We start from the raw sequence: 22,772 nt of genomic DNA on the forward strand, positions 1-22,772 counted from the left end.
TCCAGCCCTTAGTAACATGGTAGCCATGAGCAAGTTACTTAACCTCTTGGATCTGTAGGTTTTACATTGGTAGGAAAGAGACAACAGTAGCATCCACCTCACAGTATTGTGAGGATTAAGTGCTGTAACATCTGTAGATCCCTCAGAACTGAGTGAGGACCTGATGCAATGGGTGTTCCACCCTTGGTGTTGAGGCTCACAGCACTGCTCCAGGAAAAGGGAAATCCTAGAGTGGAGTTTGTAGCCTCACTCTGGGTGCATGCCTCAGAGCAGTGACTCCTCACCTTGCTTCCTCTCTGACACAGGTGAGGTGAGGCACGCAGGTGTGACACATACTACGGGCTACTCAGGAGGGTGTGAAATCCCTAGCTACTTGGATAATTCCACTCTTTTCTCTTTTACAGCACATCAGAAAGCAAGTGAAAGCAATGTAATTATAGGGGCAACCCTGAACACGATCTCAGAGAATTTGCAGCAATTACCAGTAACAAATTACATGTGACCTTCACAATTGATTGCACACACCAGCATCTGGAAATGCTGTGATTGAGAACTGTTGCCAGAGATGGAGTCACCTTCATACAGAGGAATCCACAGCCCCATGCCCCCACTCTCTGTCTTTCCCACTGACCCCACACAAACTGTTGGTGCCTTGGGTGAGGGGCTAATTCTCAGCCCACCAGAAGTCAGGAAGGCAGATTTCAGCTTCAAATGTCTGGGTTCCAGTTCCTGCTTTGCTGCTTCCCAGCTCTGTGACTTTGGGCAATTACTGATCTATTTTTACCTCAGTTTTCTTACTTGCGGAATGGGTAACAAAGAGTATCTCCTTCATGCGGTTTTTGTGATAATCAAATGAATAGTGTAATGAATGTTGGCTGTTACTATTGGGATATTTGAGAAGTCAAGAGAGGTTGGCTAATGTCCATAGATATCAGAGAAGTCAAAGCTCTGGGAATTATTACAATGTGTGGGGACTGGGATGGGAAAGAGAATGGCCAAGTGAATGGGTATCTTTTAATTTGAAATAGCAAGAAGCAGGAGGCAGAGTAGGTGAGTCAGAAGCAACAGTAAGGAGGCTTCATGCCTGTCCTGGGGGATGGGGGTGGGTGCACAGCAAAATCCCTGCCCTGCACTACTTCCTATTTTCTACTCAGTGCTGACTGTCTGTCTGTGTCCTACCTGGAGAAGCCCATGAGGACTGGGTTGCCTGGGCGCTGGGTCACATCCCACTGCATACCACCACTTTGGTAGAGAAACAGGGCGTAGGACCTGCTCCCGTCTGTGGAGAGGATGGCCTGGTAGGTGTTGGTCTGGAGGTTGATTGGAGATAAACATAGGGATGCCTGTGAGAGATCTGGGGTCTCCTTCCTGATGTCCCATCTCACTCCCCACACCCCTGCCCAGGCACCCACATCATCTTTACCTGGCCTACCCAGAGCAAGTTAGGGATGGTGTAGGGCAGCTTTCACCCTGGTTGTCAAAGCCCCTTCCATGGTGGATTTGCCTGCTTTGTGACTTCTGTCCAGGGAGGGGCAATAAAGGGCTCTGGTTTAGGATCCAGTTAGAAGACTGTGTGAGAAAGCCTCAGGCCTCAGAAAGAGTAGCCATGACCCCAGAGAGCTGAGAGAGGCCTATTTAGTTTCCCTGGGATATTTTTAAGGACATTGTCCAAATGTCCCCTTAACCTAAATATTGTAGACGGATGACAGCAGGTGAGACTGGAGGTTCTCTGAAGGCAGATGCCAAGCACTCTGCTTGTACAAAGTAGGTAACCAATGAACTTGTTGAACCAATGAAGAAATGAGTGACTTTAGATCACACACAAGGACTATAAGAGCTGAGTCCCCAGAAGGAAAAGCAAGGACACTGTGTGGTGCAACCATTTCCATAGGATGGCCTTGCAGCTGAAAGCCAGAGTTGGAAGTCCAGAAAAACCTCAGTTCCAAGCCTGGCTTTGTCATTTGCCAGCTGGGTGACCTTGAGCAGGTTGCTTAACCTCTCTAACCATCATCTTCCTCATCTCTAAAATGTGGATAATAATATCAGGTTGAGCCATATAAATTGCCAACAGCTGGCAAAAATTCCATTTCCAATGTTTCAACCCAAGGAGTATTAGGTGAGTGCTCAGCAAACAGGGTGGGTGTGAAATGGTGCTATAATCAGCAATGTGTCCTTGAATCAGAGAGGAAGTTAGAAGAATGTCCCCTGCCTAGCACTCTAGGATATCTGGCTTCCAAATGGTTCTCAGGGAGCTATTCATTGGTCCACTCACCCCAAAGGTCCACTGGGCAGGATAGGCAGGGGCACTGACCCATGTGACTTTTAGGGTCCACCTGGCTTTGTAGTTCCGGATGTGTGCGAACTTTTTAATCCAAGACTCCACCTGCCAGACTAGCAGGTTGTGTTCATTATAGAGTGTCTCATATTCCTAGGAAAGGAAGGCAGAAAAGACAAGGAAATGAGGATACCAACTGCAGGTCTTCTCATGGTTGTGACAGGGTATTCCTGAGTCTGTGTAATAGTCCTGCTGTTTCCTCTCCACCCTCATATTTAAGCATCACTCTCTGCCCACACTGAGCCCAGGCTCTGACAGCAGTAACACTTGCACACCCTCAACATAGCCCTTTGTCTATCCTTGCTGGCTGCTGAGGGATCCCAAATGCTGGAGTCTGAAAGGCTTACCTGGTAAAATATGGTTCCATGGCTGCCGGAAAAATCAGCATCATCCCAGAATGGAGCCACCAGGGCCACAGGGTCCCAGCCTGTGAAGCCTCTAAGGGGAGGATTGGGGTAGGAGAAAATCTGGTACTCTGACTCCGGGAAAATGATTTGGCCATTATCTGTGAACTGGACACAAAGGCTCTTCTGATTAGTATTCAAGGAGGGAGTCAGGAAGGAAATGTCCCAGCCTTGGGCAAGCTCCTCAGAAGTGTGACCTCCAAGTTCTGGGTAGAACTTTAGAGATGTCAACAACCTCTACAAGGTCATACATTCATCTCCCCACCTGCTGGGAGAGCCCACTTTACATAGTTCACACTCATATGCTCATAACCTGCAGGATACTCCTCTGTTCTAAGTCCTTCCTGACATGATATGTTTTGCCCTGCTTCAGTGGCCGACCCCACCTATACATGGGCCCATCAGAGAATAGAGACCTCTGGGTGAATCTCCTCAGCCCCATCATGAAGCTCCATCCACATCAGATGGGGCCAAGAGGATTGCTACTTTCACTCCCATCGCTGTGTTGCCCTATCTTAGCATGTCCTGCCTCAGCTCCCCACACCCACCCCTGAGAGCTGCAGGGGCCATGACTAGCATTCCAACTCTCTTCCAGAAGCTATGGGGAACTTGGACTGAGGAACCAGGAAATAATTATAGAAAATGTAAACAGCATCAAATGTTGTTTCCCAAGTAGAGCTTCCTACTCATAAAAAGGTCCCCTGAAAATAGTGGAGAGCTTATTGGACCCCAAGATCTCTATACTGATGTGAAGACACTTTTGTCCATGAGGGTAGCGGGAGCCTCGCCTAGTTCCCAGTCTTCCTCAGCTGGCACTGTGACATTAAAGAATGTGAATGCAAACTGAGCCAGTGGCAGGGACACAGTAGGTGCCTAGTAGGTGTTGCATTCTCCCTTCCTTTCTGCCATGGTCGTTGTCACAGGCCATCTCCTAGCCCTAGAGAGAAAAGCAGATCACATGTCCTGCCCTTTGGGCTGCAGCTGCAGACTCACATAGAGGTAATCCCGGAGAGAGGAGCCAAGAGGGAAGCCAATCTGGGGCTTGAAGAGTGGTGAGGTGAAGTCCACAGTCCTCCTGACAAACTCCTGATCTCCAACGCTTGGTCCATAGGGAAAGAGGGAAACACCTGGGCCAGTACAAAGAAGAGCAGGAAGTTCTCATGGGCCTTGACTTCTTTAGGGCTGACAGAGAGCTTCCCCAAGCTTCTCCTCCACCCAACTGGGAGCCATCAAAGACTCCTCTCTCCCCGTCTCCACTTGCATTTAACCCATCTCTTCATTTTACCCCTTCGGTGGGTACTCTCATCCATTTCCAAACAGGTCCTGCTATCAGAATACCAACAAATTATTCCTTCAAGGATTCAAAGATAAAACTCCTCCAATGTTGTGAAGATGAATAATTGAAATACCATTTTGTAGAATAAGACTTATTTCCCAAGATGGTATTTCTCTAGATAAACTGGAAGACCCCCCAGAATTTGTCCTTGGACCCCTTAGAAGTACTTGGGCTCTAGTTTCAGAAACCTTGCCCTATTTCTCAAATGGCTCTCCTCCTTTCTTTCCTGGCAGTTCTCCCCTGGTTTGCTTGGAATACCACAACAGTCTGTATACATCTTTCCTGGCCTCCTCCAAATTCATTCAATGCTCCAACCAACATAGTATCATTCAGAAATACAAATCTAGCCATGTCTTCCTTGGTCCCTCACATGGAAGCCCCATTTCTCAACACTCTTCACTTTGCTTCCAGCATCCCCAAGTGCTTTGGGATCTCCTCCCTGTGCGACACTGTGACTACTTTTCATGTTTACACCTTTATTCAAGCTGTTCAAGCCTCCTGTCTGCTTGGGACACTTCCCCTTCCCCAACTCCTATTCATTCTTTCTAGGAACCCTCCTCTTCACCTTAAGCACACCCGAATGCCCCCTAGAGGTCTTCCATTGTGTGTCTAATACCCTGCATTTATTCCTCTAATTGCACCTGTCCAGGCATCAGATCTATCTCTTACTGAACAGCACCTTAATCATTTCTCTATTTCCACCTCCTCGCCCAGTGCTATGTACAAAGCCAGCCCTCAACACCCAGCTCTGATGCTGTCTCATTGTCCCCTGTGAGAGCTCACAACCTGAGAGGGTAGTCCATGAGCAAGCAGGCTGAGACTGAGTATTCAGTTACATCACCCTTCTAAAGTGGAGACGGGGAACAGCTGGACTTCCCATGGCCCAGATGAGACAGTAGAGGTATCCACAGAACTGGCTCCCCCAGCTACCCACAAGGGTCCTCACTGGTAGATCCAATCAGGCTGCCACAACTACAGCATCTACATCTAACTCAATCCTCTCCAACCCAAGGTAGAGGGGCCCCAGGTCTACAGAATCACTTACCTTTTTTGGGCTTGATAGGGACTGGGACAGCAGTTGATTGTTTGCTTGTAGATGTGCTGGGAGTGGACGTTGTAAGGGTCTGGGAGGTTGTTGGTGGTAGTGATGTTGTGCTTCTCTGGCTGCCTGTCCTCAGTGAAGTTGTGATTGTTCCTGGGCATGCAGGGAGAGAAAACTGGAGTGGGTCTTATAGTCTGAAAGTAGCAGAGTCAAAGAGAGTCACAGACTTCAGGAGCTGGAAGAGACAGCTAGAAAGTCTCTTGTCTGTCTTTTGGTCATAACCAAATCACTCCATGAACATAAACAATTGTCTACTGGGACAGAGGGAATGGTGAGCCTGTCACTCACCACACCCCCCACTCATCTCATCTTCTTGTGGACCTGTCCTCAATGCCAGCCTGGTAGTGTCAACTCACCATCTCTCTCAAGCACTCTAGGCTGAATTGAGCCAATGGGGCCACTGTAAGAGACCGAGATATTGGAATCCCCACCTACCTGGTGTCTGAGTCTTCACAATGGAGCTTGAGGATGCAGTGGATGGTGGGAAAGTGCTGGTAACAGACAGAGGAGCAGAGTGCCCTGTGAATAGAGTGGTGGAGCTCCAGGTGACTGCAGGGCCAGGGGCTGATTGAGAGAATGAAGAGTCACTGGTTGAAGTATAGAAACTTGATATGGTCTGAGCTGTGCCCATATTACCAGAGGAAGTAAAGTCAGAGAAAGCATAGTCTGTGGATGGCTGAAGAGTAGGCAATGGACTCTTAGAATACTTAGACACTGAAGAAGTATCAGGAGTGGTCTTGATTGAAGAATATGTTGTAGGTTGAAATGACAAAGTTGGTATGGATCCAGCAACACTGTTATGATTACTCTTAGAACTCATATACATTGGCCTTGTAGTAGGGTTAGTAGTAGAAGCTACTGTTTGAACAGTTGCAGGATGTTCAGAAATGGGTGAGCTTGACTCACCCACTGAGGAAGTTGGGACTTGCATGGTATTTGTCATGGAGTTACTGACAGAACCCATAGGGGAAATGGTCACTGCAGTCATGTTTTTATGGAGGGCTGAGCTTGGAGCTGTTCTCTGGACTTCACTTGTGACCAAAACTGTAGAAGGAGAATGAGAGGCTACATCACTCAGGGTGGTAGAGACAACAGTAGTCGGCTCTTCAGTTGCCCCAGATAACAAAGTTGGCATTGCTGTTTGGGTTCTGTGGCTATCTCTGACTGGGTTGGAGATTAGTGTTGTGCTGGTGTCTGAAGATGACAGAGTGTGGGCAGTGGTTTTTGGTAACATGCGCACATTTGGTGTAGATGAAGGAGGTGGAGGTGTAACTGTTGAGAAGGTGTCAGTCACCTGGGAGACTGAGCTTATGGCTTCAGATCCTCTGGTGCTTCCTATAATTTGAGTCTGAGCCTTCTGGGAAACAGCTGATATTTCTTGAGAGGTGTTGGGGACAATAATGGACACCAATTCCATGGTTCCTGGAGTAGTGTCATGACTTGCTGCAGAGGACAACAACTCAGTTTTAGATTGAGTTATGTGGTTTTCCCTGGAGAAAGTTGGTGAGAAACCCTTGATCTTATCTGAGGTGGATATTCCCAGGAAAGCACTTCCTAAAGTTGTTTGGCTGCTTGCTGTAGATGAAGAAGCTGTAGCTGTGCCCACCAAGATGGTGTCTGCCAAAAAGGTGGTATCTGTTACCAAGGAGGCTGGTGTGTTGGTATGTGGTTCTCCAGTGGTCACTGTGCTTTGTGTCTGGTGGGTTTGGGAAATGGCTGATGTGTCAGGTGAGGCACTAGAAGCAGGGGATGTTGATTGTCCTCTTGGGCCTAGTGTTGTTGAAACGACAGAGCTCTGAAAAGTGGTGCTTTTAATGGAAAGTGATGTGCCTCTTAATGTTCCCGGGCTGGTGTCAGCACTGGTTGGTGATGTCCATAGTTCTGTGGTAGTGGTAGAGACCTGAGTTGTGTGGCTGTCCCTTGAGGGTGCTGGTGTGAAGGTTGTAACTTCACCTGTGGTGGGTGTATCCTGAGGAACATTTTCTGAGGGCAAATGTCCACTTGATTTGAAAGGAGAAGTTGCAGATGTGACTGTCTTGATTGTGTCTGTCATGGGGAAGATTAAACTTGTGGTTTGGGATTCTTGTGTGGTCCGTGGACCTTGAGTATGACCTATCTGGGAAACAACTGATGATTCTTGAGAAGAGGTGCTGCTAGAGAGTGGTGTTGACTGCCTCGCTGGGCTTGATGTTATAGTTTGTTGAGATGTGTGTTCACTTAGTAAGGATGAAGGAGATGCAGATGTAACTGTTTTGACGGTTTGGGTTACATTGGAGCTTCTGCTGACATGAATATCTCCAGTGGTCCCTATGCCTTGTGTCCAGTGAGTCTTGGAAATTGCCACTGTTGTTTCCTGAGGAGATGTGCTTAGATAGGAGTGTGGGGTTGGCACTTCTTCATCTACTGTTGAGACTGTAGAGGTAACCCCAGAAATACTGCTAGCTATTGAAGAAGATGAACTTTCTGTAACCAGTATAGTGGAAACCATTGGTGTTGAAAACAGTTCTTTTTGTGACTGAGTTGTGTGACTGCTATCACTGAAGGATGAGGAAGTGAATGTTGTTTTATCTGGAATGAATGACATTGAGCTGTTGGAATGAGGCCATCCTGCTGTCTCTGTGTCTGGGTGGGTATGGAAAACTGTAGATGTTTTTGGAGCTGGAGTACTGATAGACAGTGGTGTTGGTTGTATTGCTGACTGCCATGTTGTAGAGACACTAGGAATGAATGGAGGAAAACTACTAGTTACAGGTAGGGATGTATCTCCTGTATTTTCTACAGTAGTGTCTATTGAAGTTGAGGCTGTCAATGTCTCTGATGTTGTCAAAGGTGTTTTACTGTCACTGGAAGTAGGTGAAGTGATTGCTTCACCTGAAGGAGATATTGCCGGAGGAATTCTCCCTGAAAGAGTATGTCCACTGGGTAAAGATAAAAGAGCTGATGTGGTTGCTGATGTAATTTCACTGAATTCAGATTCTCTAGTGGTCTCTATGCTTGGAGTCTGGTAATTCTGGGTAGATGCTGATGTTCCTGGAGTAGATGTGCTGGAAAAGATTGCAATTGATTGTACTTCTAGTCCACTTTTCATGGGTACTGTTGAAGGGACTGGAATAACAGTTCTAGTAATAGGAGTTGATGTGTCCTTTCCATTACCTACAGTGGTATCTGTTGAGGTTGGTACTGTCAATAAAACTGATGTTGTTAGAGGTGCAATGCTGACACTAGAAGAGGATAGGGTGCTTGCTTTCCTAGAGGTAGATATCTCCTGTGAGACGATCTCTGTAAGAGTGTGTCCATTTAAGGAAGATGAAGGAGTTGAGGTGATGAAGACTGACGTAGTGTCGGTTTGAGATTCTCTGCTGGTCTCCATGCTCTGACTCCTGTAGTCATGAGAAAATGCTGTCATCTCTGCAGTAGAAGTAATGGAAGAGGAGGCTGTTGTGTGTCCATCTACTCCATTTGTCCTTGAGAGTGTTGAGGTGACTGGAGTAAAACTTCCTATTTCAGGGTGTGTTGTATGTTTTGTGTATCCTACAGTGGTGTCTGTTGATGCTGGTGTTATGGAAACCTCTGATGTCACTGCATGTGAGTTGCTTGCATGGGAAGAGGCTGAAGTGTCATCTGTGGAGGATGTTGACAGGGGCATTTCTGAGGTTGCCGAAGGTTTCTGGCTGATGCTGGAAGGAGATGAAGTGCTTGCATTCTCAGGGGTGGGTGTCTCCTGTGAGATGCTTTCTGTAAGGGTGTGTCCACTTAAGGACAGTGAAAGAGTTGATGTGATCACTGCTGAGATAGTGCTGGTTTGAGATTCCCTGATGGTCTCCATGGTTTGAGTCCTGTAACTTTGAGAAGATGCTGATGTCTCTGGGGTAGAAGTGATGGAACAGGGTGCCGTGGACTGTTCCTCTAGTCCAGATGACACTGAGAGTGTTGAGGTGACTGCAGTAAAACTTGCTGTTTCAGGGTATGATGCGTATTTTGTGTTTCCTATGGTGGTGTCTGTGGAGGTTGGTGTTTGGTGGAACTCTGATATCATTTGATGTCTGTTGCTTGTACTGGAGGAGGCTGAAGTGTCATCTGTAGACGTTGTTGACATGGGCATTTCTGACACTGTGGAAGGTTTGTGGCTGACGCTAGAAGGAGATGAAGTCCTTCCTTCCCCAGAGACGGATATCTCCTGTGAGGTGCTCTCTGTAAGGGTGTGTCCATTTAGAGAGGATGAAGGGGTTGTTGTGATCACTGCCAATCTCGTGCTGCTTTGAGATTCTCTGGTGCTGTCCTTGGTCTGTGTCCTGTGGCTTTGAGAAGACACTGTTGTCTCTGAAGCAGAAGTGATGGAAGAGCGTGCCGTGGAGTGTTCTCTTCGTCCAGTTGACACTGAGCGTATTGAGGTGACTGGGGTCAAGCTTCCAGTTTCAGGGTATGATATGTGTTTTGTGTTTCCTTCAGTGGTGTCTGTGGAAACAGGCGTTTGGGGGAACTCTGATGTCATTTGATGTCTGTTGCTTGCACGGGAAGAGGCTGAAGTGTCATCTGTGGAGGATGTTGACGGGGGCATTTCTGAGGTTGCAGAAGGTTTGTGGCTGATGCTGGAATGAGATGAAGTCCTTGCTTCCCCAGAGGTGGGAGATTCCTGTGAGATGCCCTCTGTAAGGGTGTGTCCACTTAGGGACGATGAAAGAGTTGATGTGATCACTGCTGAGATAGTGCTGGTTTGAGATTCCCTGATGGTGTCCATGGTCTGAGTCTTGTGGCTTTGAGAAGATGCTGTTGTCTCTGGGGTAGAAGTGATGGAAGAGGATGTTGTGGAGAGGTCCTGTAATCCAGTTGTCCTTGAGAGTGTTGAGGTGACTGGAGTAAAATTTCCTGTTTCAGGGTGCATTGTGTGTTTTGTGAATCCTACAGTGGTGTCTATTGATAATTGTGTTCTGGAAAACTCTGACGTCACGGCATGTGAGTTGCTTGTATGGGAAGAGACTAAAGTGTCATCTGTGGAGATTGTTGACGTGGGCATTTCTGACACTGTGGAAGGTTTGTGGCTGACACTAGAAGAAGATGAAGTCCCCGCTTCCCCAGAGGTGGAAGTCTCCTGTGAGATGCTCTCTATAAGGGTGTGTCCACTTAGGGATGATGAAGGAGTTGATGTGATCACTGCTGAGATAGTGCTGGTTTGAGATTCCCTGATGGTGTCTATGGTCTGAGTTCCATGGCTTTGAGAAGATGCTGTGGTCTCTGAAGCAGAAGTGATGGAAGAGGGTGCCGTGGACTGTTCGTCTACTCCAGTTGTCCTTGAGGGTATTGAGGTGACTGCAGTAAAATTTGCTGTTTCAGGGTATGATGTGTGTTTTGTGTTTCCTACAGTGGTGTCTGTGGAGATTGGTGTTTTGCGGAACTCTGATGTCATTTGATGTCTGTTGCTTGCACGGGAAGAGGCTGAAGTATCATCTGTGGAGGATGTTGACGGGGACATTTCTGAGGTTGCAGAAGGTTTGTGGCTGATGCTGGAATGAGATGAAGTCCTTGCTTCCCCAGAGGTGGGAGTCTCCTGTGAGATGCCCTCTGTAAGGGTGTGTCCACTTAGGGACGATGAAGGAGTTGATGTGATCACTGCTGAGATAGTGCTGGTTTCAGATTCCCTGATGGTGTCCATGGTCTGAGTCCTGTGACTTTGAGAAGATGCTGTTGTCTCTGAAGCAGAAGTGACTGAAGAGCGTGCCATGGAGTGTTCTCTTAGTCCAGTTAACATTGAGAGTGTTGAGGTGACTGGGGTAAAACTTGCTGTTTCAGAGTGTGATGTGTGTTTTGTGTTTCCTCCAGTGGTGACTGTTGATACTGGTGTTATGGAAACCTCTGATGTCACTGCATGTGAGTTGCTTGCACGGGAAGAGACTGAAGTGTCATCTGTGGAGATTGTTGATGTGGGCATTTCTGACACTGTGGAAGGTTTGTGGCTGACACCAGAAGGAGATGAAGTACGTGCTTCCCCAGAGGTGGAAGTCTCCTGTGAGATGCTCTCTGTAAGGATGTGTCCACTTAGGGACGATGAAGGAGTTGATGTGATCACTGCTGAGATAGTGCTGGTTTGAGATTCCCTGATGGTGTCCATGGTCTGAGTCCTGTGGCTTTGAGAAGACGCTGTGGTCTCTGAAGCAGAAGTGATGGAAGAGGGTGCCATGGACTGTTCCTCTACTCCAGTTGACTTTGAGAGTGTTGAGGTGACTGCAGTAAAACTTGCTGTTTCAGGGTATGACGAGTGTTTTGTGTTTCCTTCAGTGGTGTCTGTGGGAATAGGCGTTTGGGGAACCTGTGATGTCATTTGATGTCTGTTGCTTGTAGTGGAGGAGACTGAAGTGTCATTTATGGAGGTTGTTGTCGTGGGCATTTCTGACATTGTGGAAGGTTTGTGGCTGATGCTGGAAGGAGATGAAGTCCTTGCTTCCCCAGAGGTGGATGGCTCCTGTGAGGTGCTCTCTGTAAGGGTGTGTCCATTTAGGGAGGATGAAGGGGTTGTTGTGATCACTGTCAATCTCGTGCTGCTTTGAGATTCTCTGGTGCTGTCCTTGGTCTGTGTCCTGTGGCTTTGAGAAGACGCTGTGGTCTCTGAAGCAGAAGTGATGGAAGAGGGTGCCATGGACTGTTCCTCCACTCCAGTTGTCCTTGAGAGTATTGAGGTGACTACAGTAAAACTTGCTGTTTCAGGGTATGACGAGTGTTTTGTGTTTCCTACAGTGGTGTCTGTGGAGATTGGTGTTTTGCGGAACTCTGATGTCATTTGATGTCTGTTGCTTGTACTGAAAGAGGCTGAAGTGTCATCTGTGGAGATTGTTGACATGGGCATTTCTGACATTGTGGAAAGTTTGTGGCTGATGCTGGAAGGAGATGAAGTCCTTGCTTCCCCAGAGGTGGATGTCTCCTGTGAGGTGCTCTCTGCAAGGGTGTGTCCATTTAGGGAGGATGAAGGGGTTGTTGTGATCACTGCCAATCTCGTGCTGCTTTGAGATTCTCTGGTGCTGTCCTTGGTCTGTTTCCTGAGGCTTTGAGAAGACGCTGTTGTCTCTGAAGCAGAAGTGACTGAAGAGCGTGCCATGGAGTGTTCTCTTAGTCCAGTTGACATTGAGAGTGTTGAGGTGACTGGGGTAAAACTTGCTGTTTCAGAATGTGATGTGTGTTTTGTGTTTCCTCCAGTGGTGACTGTTGATACTGGTGTTATGGAAACCTCTGATGTCACTGCATGTGAGTTGCTTGCACGGGAAGAGACTGAAGTGTCATCTGTGGAGATTGTTGATGTGGGCATTTCTGACACTGTGGAAGGTTTGTGGCTGACACCAGAAGGAGATGAAGTGTGCGCTTCCCCAGAGGTGGAAGTCTCCTGTGAGATGCTCTCTGTAAGGATGTGTCCACTTAGGGACGATGAAGGAGTTGATGTGATCACTGCTGAGATAGTGCTGGTTTGAGATTCCCTGATGGTGTCCATGGTCTGAGTCCTGTGGCTTTGAGAAGACGCTGTGGTCTCTGAAGCAGAAGTGATGGAAGAGGGTGCCGTGGACTGTTCCTCTACTCCAGTTGACTTTGAGAGTGTTGAGGTGACTGCAGTAAAACTTGCTGTTTCAGGGTATGACGAGTGTTTTGTGTTTCCTTCAGTGGTGTCTGTGGGAATAGGCGTTTGGGGAACCTGTGATGTCATTTGATGTCTGTTGCTTGTAGTGGAGGAGACTGAAGTGTCATTTATGGAGGTTGTTGTCGTGGGCATTTCTGACATTGTGGAAGGTTTGTGGCTGATGTTGGAAGGAGATGAAGTTCTTGCTTCCCCAGAGGTGGATGACTCCTGTGAGGTGCTCTCTGTAAGGGTGTGTCCATTTAGGGAGGATGAAGGGGTTGTTGTGATCACTGCCAATCTCGTGCTGCTTTGAGATTCTCTGGTGCTGTCCTTGGTCTGTGTCCTGTGGCTTTGAGAGGACGCTGTTGTCTCTGAAGCAGAAGTGATGGAAGAGCGTGCCGTGGAGTGTTCTCTTCGTCCAGTTGACACTGAGCGTATTGAGGTGACTGGGGTCAAGCTTCCAGTTTCAGGGTATGATATGTGTTTTGTGTTTCCTTCAGTGGTGTCTGTGGAAACAGGCGTTTGGGGGAACTCTGATGTCATTTGATGTCTGTTGCTTGCACGGGAAGAGGCTGAAGTGTCATCTGTGGAGGATGTTGACAGGGGCATTTCTGAGGTTGCAGAAGGTTTGTGGCTGATGCTGGAATGAGATGAAGTCCTTGCTTCCCCAGAGGTGGGAGTTTCCTGTGAGATGCCCTCTGTAAGGGTGTGTCCACTTAGGGACGATGAAAGAGTTGATGTGATCACTGCTGAGATAGTGCTGGTTTGAGATTCCCTGATGGTGTCCATGGTCTGAGTCCTGTGGCTTTGAGAAGACGCTGTGGTCTCTGAAGCAGAAGTGATGGAAGTGGGTGCCGTGGACTGTTCCTCCACTCCAGTTGTCCTTGAGAGTATTGAGGTGACTACAGTAAAACTTGCTGTTTCAGGGTATGACGAGTGTTTTGTGTTTCCTACAGTGGTGTCTGTGGAGATTGGTGTTTGGCGGAACTCTGATGTCGTTTGATGTCTGTTGCTTGTACTGGAAGAGGCTGAAGTGTCATCTGTGGAGATTGTTGACGTGGGCATTTCTGACATTGTGGAAGGTTTGTGGCTGATGCTGGAAGGAGATGAAGTCCTTGCTTCCCCAGAGGTGGATGGCTCCTGTGAGGTGCTCTCTGTAAGGGTGTGTCCATTTAGGGAGGATGAAGGGGTTGTTGTGATCACTGCTGAGATAGTGCTGGTTTGAGATTCCCTGATGGTGTCCATGGTCTGAGTCCTGTGGCTTTGAGAAGACGCTGTGGTCTCTGAAGCAGAAGTGATGGAAGTGGGTGCCGTGGACTGTTCCTCCACTCCAGTTGTCCTTGAGAGTATTGAGGTGACTACAGTAAAACTTGGTGTTTCAGGGTATGACGAGTGTTTTGTGTTTCCTACAGTGGTGTCTGTGGAGATTGGTGTTTTGCGGAACTCTGATGTCATTTGATGTCTGTTGCTTGCACGGGAAGAGGCTGAAGTATCATCTGTGGAGGATGTTGACGGGGACATTTCTGAGGTTGCAGAAGGTTTGTGGCTGATGCTGGAATGAGATGAAGTCCTTGCTTCCCCAGAGGTGGGAGTCTCCTGTGAGATGCTCTCTGTAAGGATGTGTCCACTTAGGGACGATGAAGGAGTTGATGTGATCACTGCTGAGATAGTGCTGGTTTGAGATTCCCTGATGGTGTCCATGGTCTGAGTCCTGTGGCTTTGAGAAGACGCTGTGGTCTCTGAAGCAGAAGTGATGGAAGAGGGTGCCGTGGACTGTTCCTCTACCCCAGTTGACTTTGAGAGTGTTGAGGTGACTGCAGTAAAACTTGCTGTTTCAGGGTATGACGAGTGTTTTGTGTTTCCTTCAGTGGTGTCTGTGGGAATAGGCGTTTGGGGAACCTGTGATGTCATTTGATGTCTGTTGCTTGTAGTGAAGGAGACTGAAGTGTCATTTATGGAGGTTGTTGTCGTGGGCATTTCTGACATTGTGGAAGGTTTGTGGCTGATGCTGGAAGGAGATGAAGTCCTTGCTTCCCCAGAGGTGGATGGCTCCTGTGAGGTGCTCTCTGTAAGGGTGTGTCCATTTAGGGAGGATGAAGGGGTTGTTGTGATCACTGCCAATCTCGTGCTGCTTTGAGATTCTCTGGTGCTGTCCTTGGTCTGTGTCCTGTGGCTTTGAGAGGACGCTGTTGTCTCTGAAGCAGAAGTGATGCAAGAGCGTGCCGTGGAGTGTTCTCTTCGTCCAGTTGACACTGAGCGTATTGAGGTGACTGGGGTCAAGCTTCCAGTTTCAGGGTATGATATGTGTTTTGTGTTTCCTTCAGTGGTGTCTGTGGAAACAGGCGTTTGGGGGAACTCTGATGTCATTTGATGTCTGTTGCTTGCACGGGAAGAGGCTGAAGTGTCATCTGTGGAGGATGTTGACGGGGGCATTTCTGAGGTTGTAGAAGGTTTGTGGCTGATGCTGGAATGAGATGAAGTCCTTGCTTCCCCAGAGGTGGGAGATTCCTGTGAGATGCCCTCTGTAAGGGTGTGTCCACTTAGGGACGATGAAAGAGTTGATGTGATCACTGCTGAGATAGTGCTGGTTTGAGATTCCCTGATGGTGTCCATGGTCTGAGTCTTGTGGCTTTGAGAAGACGCTGTGGTCTCTGAAGCAGAAGTGATGGAAGTGGGTGCCGTGGACTGTTCCTCTACTCCAGTTGTCCTTGAAAGTATTGAGGTGACTACAGTAAAACTTGGCGTTTCAGGGTATGACGAGTGTTTTGTGTTTCCTACAGTGGTGTCTGTGGAGATTGGTGTTTGGCGGAACTCTGATGTCGTTTGATGTCTGTTGCTTGTACTGGAAGAGGCTGAAGTGTCATCTGTGGAGATTGTTGACGTGGGCATTTCTGACATTGTGGAAGGTTTGTGGCTGATGCTGGAAGGAGATGAAGTCCTTGCTTCCCCAGAGGTGGATGTCTCCTGTGAGGTGCTCTCTGTAAGGGTGTGTCCATTTAGGGAGGATGAAGGGGTTGTTGTGATCACTGCTGAGATAGTGCTGGTTTGAGATTCCCTGATGGTGTCCATGGTCTGAGTCCTGTGGCTTTGAGAAGACGCTGTGGTCTCTGAAGCAGAAGTGATGGAAGTGGGTGCCGTGGACTGTTCCTCCACTCCAGTTGTCCTTGAGAGTATTGAGGTGACTACAGTAAAACTTGCTGTTTCAGGGTATGACGAGTGTTTTGTGTTTCCTACAGTGGTGTCTGTGGAGATTGGTGTTTTGCGGAACTCTGATGTCTTTTGATGTCTGTTGCTTGCACGGGAAGAGGCTGAAGTGTCATCTGTGGAGGATGTTGACGGGGGCATTTCTGAGGTTGCAGAAGGTTTGTGGCTGATGCTGGAATGAGATGAAGTCCTTGCTTCCCCAGAGGTGGGAGTCTCCTGTGAGATGCCCTCTGTAAGGGTGTGTCCACTTAGGGACGATGAAGGAGTTGATGTGATCACTGCTGAGATAGTGCTGGTTTCAGATTCCCTGATGCTGTCCATGGTCTGAGTCCCGTGGCTTTGAGAAGACGTTGCTGTCTCTGAAGCAGAAGTGATGGAAGAGCGTGCCGTGGAGTGTTCTCTTCGTCCAGTTGACACTGAGCGTATTGAGGTGACTGGGGTCAAACTTCCAGTTTCAGTGTAGGATATGTGTTTTGTGTTTCCTTCAGTGGTGTCTGTGGAAACAGGCGTTTGGGGGAACTCTGATGTCATTTGATGTCTGTTTCTTGCACGGGAAGAGGCTGAAGTATCATCTGTGGAGGATGTTGAAGGGGACATTTCTGAGGTTGCAGAAGGTTTGTGGCTGATGCTGGAATGAGATGAAGTCCTTGCTTCCCCAGAGGTGGATGTCTCCTGTGAGATGCTCTCTGTAAGGGTGTGTCCACTTAGGGACGATGAAGGAGTTGATGTGATCACTGCTGAGATAGTGCTGGTTTGAGATTCCCTGATGCTGTCCATGGTCTGAGTCCTGTGACTTTGAGAAGACGCTGTGGTCTCTGAAGCAGAAGTGATGGAAGAGGGTGCCATGGACTGTTCCTCTAATCCAGTTGACTCTGAGAGTGTTGAGGTGACTGAAGTGAAACTTGCTGTTTCAGGGTATGATGTGTGTTGTGTGTTTCCCACAGTGGTGTCTGTGGAGATTGGTGTTTGGCGGAACTCTGATGTCACGACATGTGTTTTGCTTGCACTAGAAAAGACTGAAATGTTCTCTGTGGAGTTCAGTGACTTGGACATATCTGACATCATGGAAGATTTGTTGCTGACAGTGGAAGCAGATGAAGTTACTGTTTTGCCATAGGTGGCTGTGTCCTGGGAATTGTGTTGTCTAAGAGTTTGTGTACTTTGGTGTGATGAAGTATTTGGTCTGCTCATAGCCAAGTTAGTGCTGGTTTGAGAGTCTCTCATGGTCTCCTTCATGATGCTGGTTTGAGGTATTCCAGTGGTCTGTGTTGTCTGAGCCTGTCCATTCGTGGAAGGTGCTGATATATCAGAGTAGAAATAACAAATTAGCATGTTGTTGATTGTACCTCTAGTGTACATCTAGGCAGGCTATTGAGCTGACTGAGTTTTGTTTTTTTTTTCAAAGCCAATTAAATGTCTGCTTTTCCTCCTCATTTAACATTTCTTCCTATCTTACAGATACCAAAGAGTGAGAGTACATATTCTATCCCTGGTCATGTTATAACATAATTGTAATTTAATTGATCATGCCTATATTTTTTTTCAATTTACTTGCTATGCCGAATATTTACATACTAATCTGGTTTGTTTAAAATATTTGACTGCACTCCCAGTCGTTGTAGACAAATCCTCAATCAGTACAGCAGACCATCCTCCTGAATTTTATTTTAAAGGCCTTGATTCTTTTAAACAAAAGAACTTAAGAAACATTCAGTCTTTTTTTTTTCTTTTAGATACTTATTCTTTTGGGTTTTCATTAGTTCCCTAGCTGTTCTCAAACTTTTTTTTAAACCTCAGTGCTCATAACTAGTTGAAGGGTTGATATTGATGAATATAGTGAAAAAAACGTGACCTGTCCTGCACCCCCATTGCTCACTGAGCTGGGCCTAGGCACTTGCAGGCTTCTCACCCCTTTCCTTATTCTTGGAATGTGGGTTCTGCTTGCCTTTTCCACTTCTGGAGGCTATCCACTCAAGGACATAGCCTTGAGATAGTGATGTGGTGTCAAAAGCACCTGCATAGACTGAGCCCAGATAGGGCCTCTTCATAAACTTTTGGGATTTGGTGGGCAGGTGCAGGGATTTATTCATCTTGCTGCCACCCAAGCCTGAATGTCAGTTCCCTTTGCTATTATTAAAACTGCCACCTACCAAGCTGGAGTGGCCTGTCTCTTTCATGAGTCTCTCCCTGTGCTCTGAGTACAGTTTCAAATTATATCTAGGAAGCTCCAAGGAGGGTTGTGAACCAACAGATGAAGTTCACAGAGGGACAAACTTCCAGCAAAGAAGTTTTGAGTGTAGTTCCTAGAGTTGACTATAATTCCACCACTTTTCTCATCTTACGAAAGCAATTTAGACTTTCAGGTTAGTGAGAATGATTATGAGTCAGCTCTAATTTATTGAAATATAAGTAACTCACTTGCCTCCTTCTATGCTTTGTTAATAGTAATTAATGACACATGACATGTTTCTAAGCTGGTGTGGACAAATGCATGGATTGAGCTAGAAGGTCCTTCGTTCCCTATTTAACCCCAAAATGAGTCTGCTTCAACCTTACTTTTTTTAAGTTTATTTATTTTGAGATAGAGAGAAGGAGAGAGAGAATCCTAAGCAGGATCCACACTGTCACATAGAGACCAAAGCAGCTCTTAATCTCAGAAGCTGTGAAATCATGATCTGAGCCAAAATCAAGAGTTAGATGCTTAAGTGATTGAGCCGCCCAGGTACTCCAAGTCTGCTTCAACTTTGAAAGGAGACCACCTTTATTCAGAATTATTAGTAGATTTGCTTACAGGGCTTTCAATTCTTATATAAACTCTCTTCAATAAAGTTCCAAAGTTTGGTTTATCCAGATAAGGTTTAGATTAGAAAACATTATTATTAACCTTATTTCATTTTCCTAAGCATTGCTCTATTATCTGGCTTTGAGTTACCACACAGAAGCCATACACATGCCAAACTTACTAAATTTATTATAGATTCTTGGCAATTAATATATTTTCAGAGCCTGCATCATCTCTATTAAAATCAATATCAGCAGCAAAAGTTTCACAATAGCATAGTCCAATTTTTAAGCAAATATTTTTGTTTGTCACAGTGATACAACTCCATTTCCAGCAATATGGCAAAAGAGATAAGTCTTTAACTACAAAACCTACGAATGTTAGATAATGTGTAGAAAATATTTTCTGAATGCAGAGCTGAGATCAGAAGATAGAAAGGTAAACACTCAAGAGTGAAAGGGTCAAAATCTAAGATGTTAAGTCAGTGCTCTTAAGGAACCTACAGATTTCTGAGCTCTAAAGTGTTGAGAGTTAAGGGCTCCATAAGAAAAGGAGACACAGTCTTAGATCAGGACACTGTAAGTTGAATATTTTCTGCATAAATCTAGGACTCTCAGAGGAAAGGTGAACTAGAAGAATCAGAAAGAAAAAGGAAAAAGAAAGCTGAATAGAGGATATAATTAAGAATAGAAATGAAGATAAACTAGGCAAACTTCCAGCAAGGTGAATTAAGAAAAAGAAAGAAAAGTAGATAACAAAAAGGAAGAGCATTAGGAATGAACTTAACTTTGCAACTTAAGGAACTAGAAAAAAGAAGAACAAACTAAACCCAAAGCTAGCAGAAGGAAGGAAATAATAAAAATTAGGGCAGAGATACATGAAATAGAGAATAAAACAGTAGAGAAAATCAGTAAAACCAAAAGTTGATTCTTTGAGAAAAACCAGCAGAATTGATATACTTGTAGCTAGGTGGACTAAGATAAAAAAGAGGGAATACTCAAATTACTGACACCAGACATGAAAATGGGGACTTTGCTGCCAATCATACAGAAATAGAAGGATTATAAGTGAGCACTGTGAATAGCTATACACCAACAAATTAGATAACCTCGATGAAATGGTCAATGTGTTTTCTGGAAACACAGAACCTGTCAAGACTAAATCATAAAGAAATAAAAAATGAATAGACCTATAACTTGTAAGGAGATTGAATCAACAATCAAAAATCTCCCAGCTAAGAAAAGCCCCGGACCTGATGGCTTCTGGTGAATTCTACCAAACATTTAAAGAAGAACTAACACCAATCCTTTTCAAGCTGTTCCAACAAATTGAAGAGGAAGGAACACTTCCTAACTCATTCAGAGTTCACTAGACAAATCACTACAAATCACTAGACAAATTGGTCCCTTATGACCGATATTTCGTATGAACATTGATACAAAAGTCCTCAACAAAATAGTAGCAAGCTTCATTCAGGATTATACACCATGGCCAACTGTGATTTATTCCTGGAATTCAAGGATGATTCAACATACAAAACTTGATCAATGCAATACACCACATCAACAGAAGGAAGTGAAAAAAGCAACATGATCATCTCAACTGATGTGGAAAAAGCATTTGACAAAATTCAACACTGTTTCGTGATAAAAACCACTTAACAAATGAGGAGTAGAAGGAAACGACCTCAATATAATACAAGTCATATATGAAAATCCCACAGTGGACTTCATATTCAATGGTGAAAGACTGAAAGCTATTTCTATAAGATCAGGAACAAGGCAAGGATTCTTGCTTTCACCACTTCTATTCAACATAGGTGCCAGAAATTCTAACCAGATCAATTATGGGAAAAAGAAGAAGAGGAAGAGGAAGAGGAAGAAGAGGAAGAAGAAGAAGAAGAAGAAGAAGAAGAAGAAGAAGAAGAAGAAGAAGAAGAAGAAGGAAGGGGAAGGAAAAGAGGAGAAGGAGAGGAAGAGGAAGAGGAAGAGGAGGAGGAAGTGGAGAAGGAGTAAAAGTAAGAAGAGGAAGAAGAAAAAGGAAAAGAAAAAGAGAAATAAAAGGCATCCAAATTACAAAGGAAAAAGTAAAATTATCTCTGTTTGCAGATGATATGTACAAAACTCTAGGTTACATGTATATACGTACAAAAGCCTATATGTACAAAACTGTAAGTGTTCCACACACAAAAAAAATGTAAAACTAATAAGTGAATTCATCCAAGTAGTAGGATACAGAGTCCACACACAAAAATCAGTTTTGTTTCTATATACTAATAATGAACAATCCAAAAAGGAAGTTAAAAAATCAATTCTGTTTATAATGCCATCAAAAAGAAAAAAATACTTAGGAGTTAACTAAAAAAAAAAAACTTGTACAATAAAAATTACAAAATATTGCTGAAAAAATTAAAGAAGACATAAATAAATGAAAACACATCCCATATTCACAAATCAGAAGGCTTTTTAATTTTTTTAATGTTTTTGTTTATTTTTGAGAGAGAGTAAGCAGGGAAGGGGCAGAGAGAGAGGGAATCCAAAGCAGGCTACAGGCTCTGAGCTGTCAACACAGAGTCTGACGCAGGGCTCAAACCCACGAACCGTGAGATCATGACCTGAGCCAAAGTCAAACGCTAACCCACTGAGCCACCCAGGCTCCCCTGGATAATTCCAATTTTATTCAAACTCTTCCAGAGCTTAGTAGAAGAGGGAATGCCTTGCAACTAATTGTGTATGGCTGTTGTAACTTTTAATACCCAAACCAAAGATAGTATAAGAAAGGAAAACTATAGGTCAATAAATCTCAATAATAATATAGATAGAAATGTCCTAACAAAAATATTAGTAAGCCAAATACAATATTGGATTTGTGTCAAAAATTCATCATGATTAAGCTGAGTTTAAGCCAGAAATACAAGAATATAAAACTTTATTAATGTAAATCACCGTATAAACAGAATGGAAAGGAAAACACAATCATCACAACAGATGCAGGAAAAGCATATGAAAAAATTCAACACTCATTCCTGTTAAAACTCCTAGCAAACTAAAAATAAAAGGTAACTCTCATAACCTGTCAAACAATGTCAATAAAAAACATTAATAAATGTCATACTTAAAATATCAGAAACATTTTCTTTAAAATTTGGAATGAGACCAGGATGACAGTGACAACTACTTCCACTTGACATTATGCTGGAGGTCTAGCCAGTGCAATAAGACAAAAAATAAAAATAAACAAGAATATGAAGGTATAGAGAAGTTGTTTTTGGTATGAAAAGGAAGAAACACACTGTGATCATTTGCAGATTATATAATTGTTTATGTATAAAGTCCCCCAAATTTTAAATTCTTAGCAAGGCTCTACATATACAATAAAAAATGTGAAAATAACTGTATTCCCATACATCAACGAAAGAAAATATTTTTTAAATAATAGTGTTTATGATAGTGACAAATATAAAATACCTAAGACTAAATCTAACAAAAAATGTGCTTTATCTTTGTGGACAAAGTTGTACCACTTCATCGAAATATGTTGAGGAAGATCTACTCATTATTTTAAAATTGCAAAAATACAGATAATTGAAAGATCAAACTCCATAATCTCATTATCCAGACAACCATATTATTATGTGTCCTTCCAGCATTCTTTTCTATGCTTTAAAAATATATATAGTTTAACTTACCCAGTATATATAACTTTGCATCCGTTTTTTAAAACTTTACCTAATATTATGAGCATCTCTTTGTGTATTTATTCTTTGTAAACACAGCCTGAGGAGAGACAAATCTGGGGTGGTAGTTCTTTCTCTTCTCCCATTTGGAGGCACAGCAAGCTGTGTTGGCCCAGGAGGACTGGGCCAGCTAAGCCCAACGGCAAGGTCTTGGGTGTTGTATATTAACTGTCCTTGCTGAGCTCTAGAGGCCCCTTTTCCCAACAAAGCCATTCCCTCAACTGAAAACTTCTTTTTTTTTTTTTAGAGAGAGAGAAAGAGAGAGTCTCAAGCAGG

General features: G+C 44.8%; 1 protein-coding gene across 1 annotated transcript in view; it reads right to left on the reverse strand.

The window, feature by feature from the left end:
* Positions 1 to 22,772, reverse strand: part of MUC4 (mucin 4, cell surface associated) — a 52,303-nt gene that overhangs the window by 17,472 nt on the left and 12,059 nt on the right. Inside the window, exons 2-7 of the mRNA XM_019448700.2 lie at positions 5,613 to 17,276; positions 5,121 to 5,270; positions 3,733 to 3,866; positions 2,683 to 2,847; positions 2,273 to 2,428; positions 1,180 to 1,310 (exon numbers count right to left, since the gene is read on the reverse strand). Coding sequence (XP_019304245.2) covers positions 1,180 to 1,310; positions 2,273 to 2,428; positions 2,683 to 2,847; positions 3,733 to 3,866; positions 5,121 to 5,270; positions 5,613 to 17,276 — 12,400 coding nt within the window. The remainder of the gene's footprint in view (positions 1 to 1,179; positions 1,311 to 2,272; positions 2,429 to 2,682; positions 2,848 to 3,732; positions 3,867 to 5,120; positions 5,271 to 5,612; positions 17,277 to 22,772) is intronic.

Source organism: Panthera pardus, unplaced genomic scaffold (assembly GCF_024362965.1).
Source record: "Panthera pardus isolate Hobbes unplaced genomic scaffold, ASM2436296v1 HiC_scaffold_16, whole genome shotgun sequence".
Taxonomy (NCBI): domain Eukaryota; kingdom Metazoa; phylum Chordata; class Mammalia; order Carnivora; family Felidae; genus Panthera; species Panthera pardus.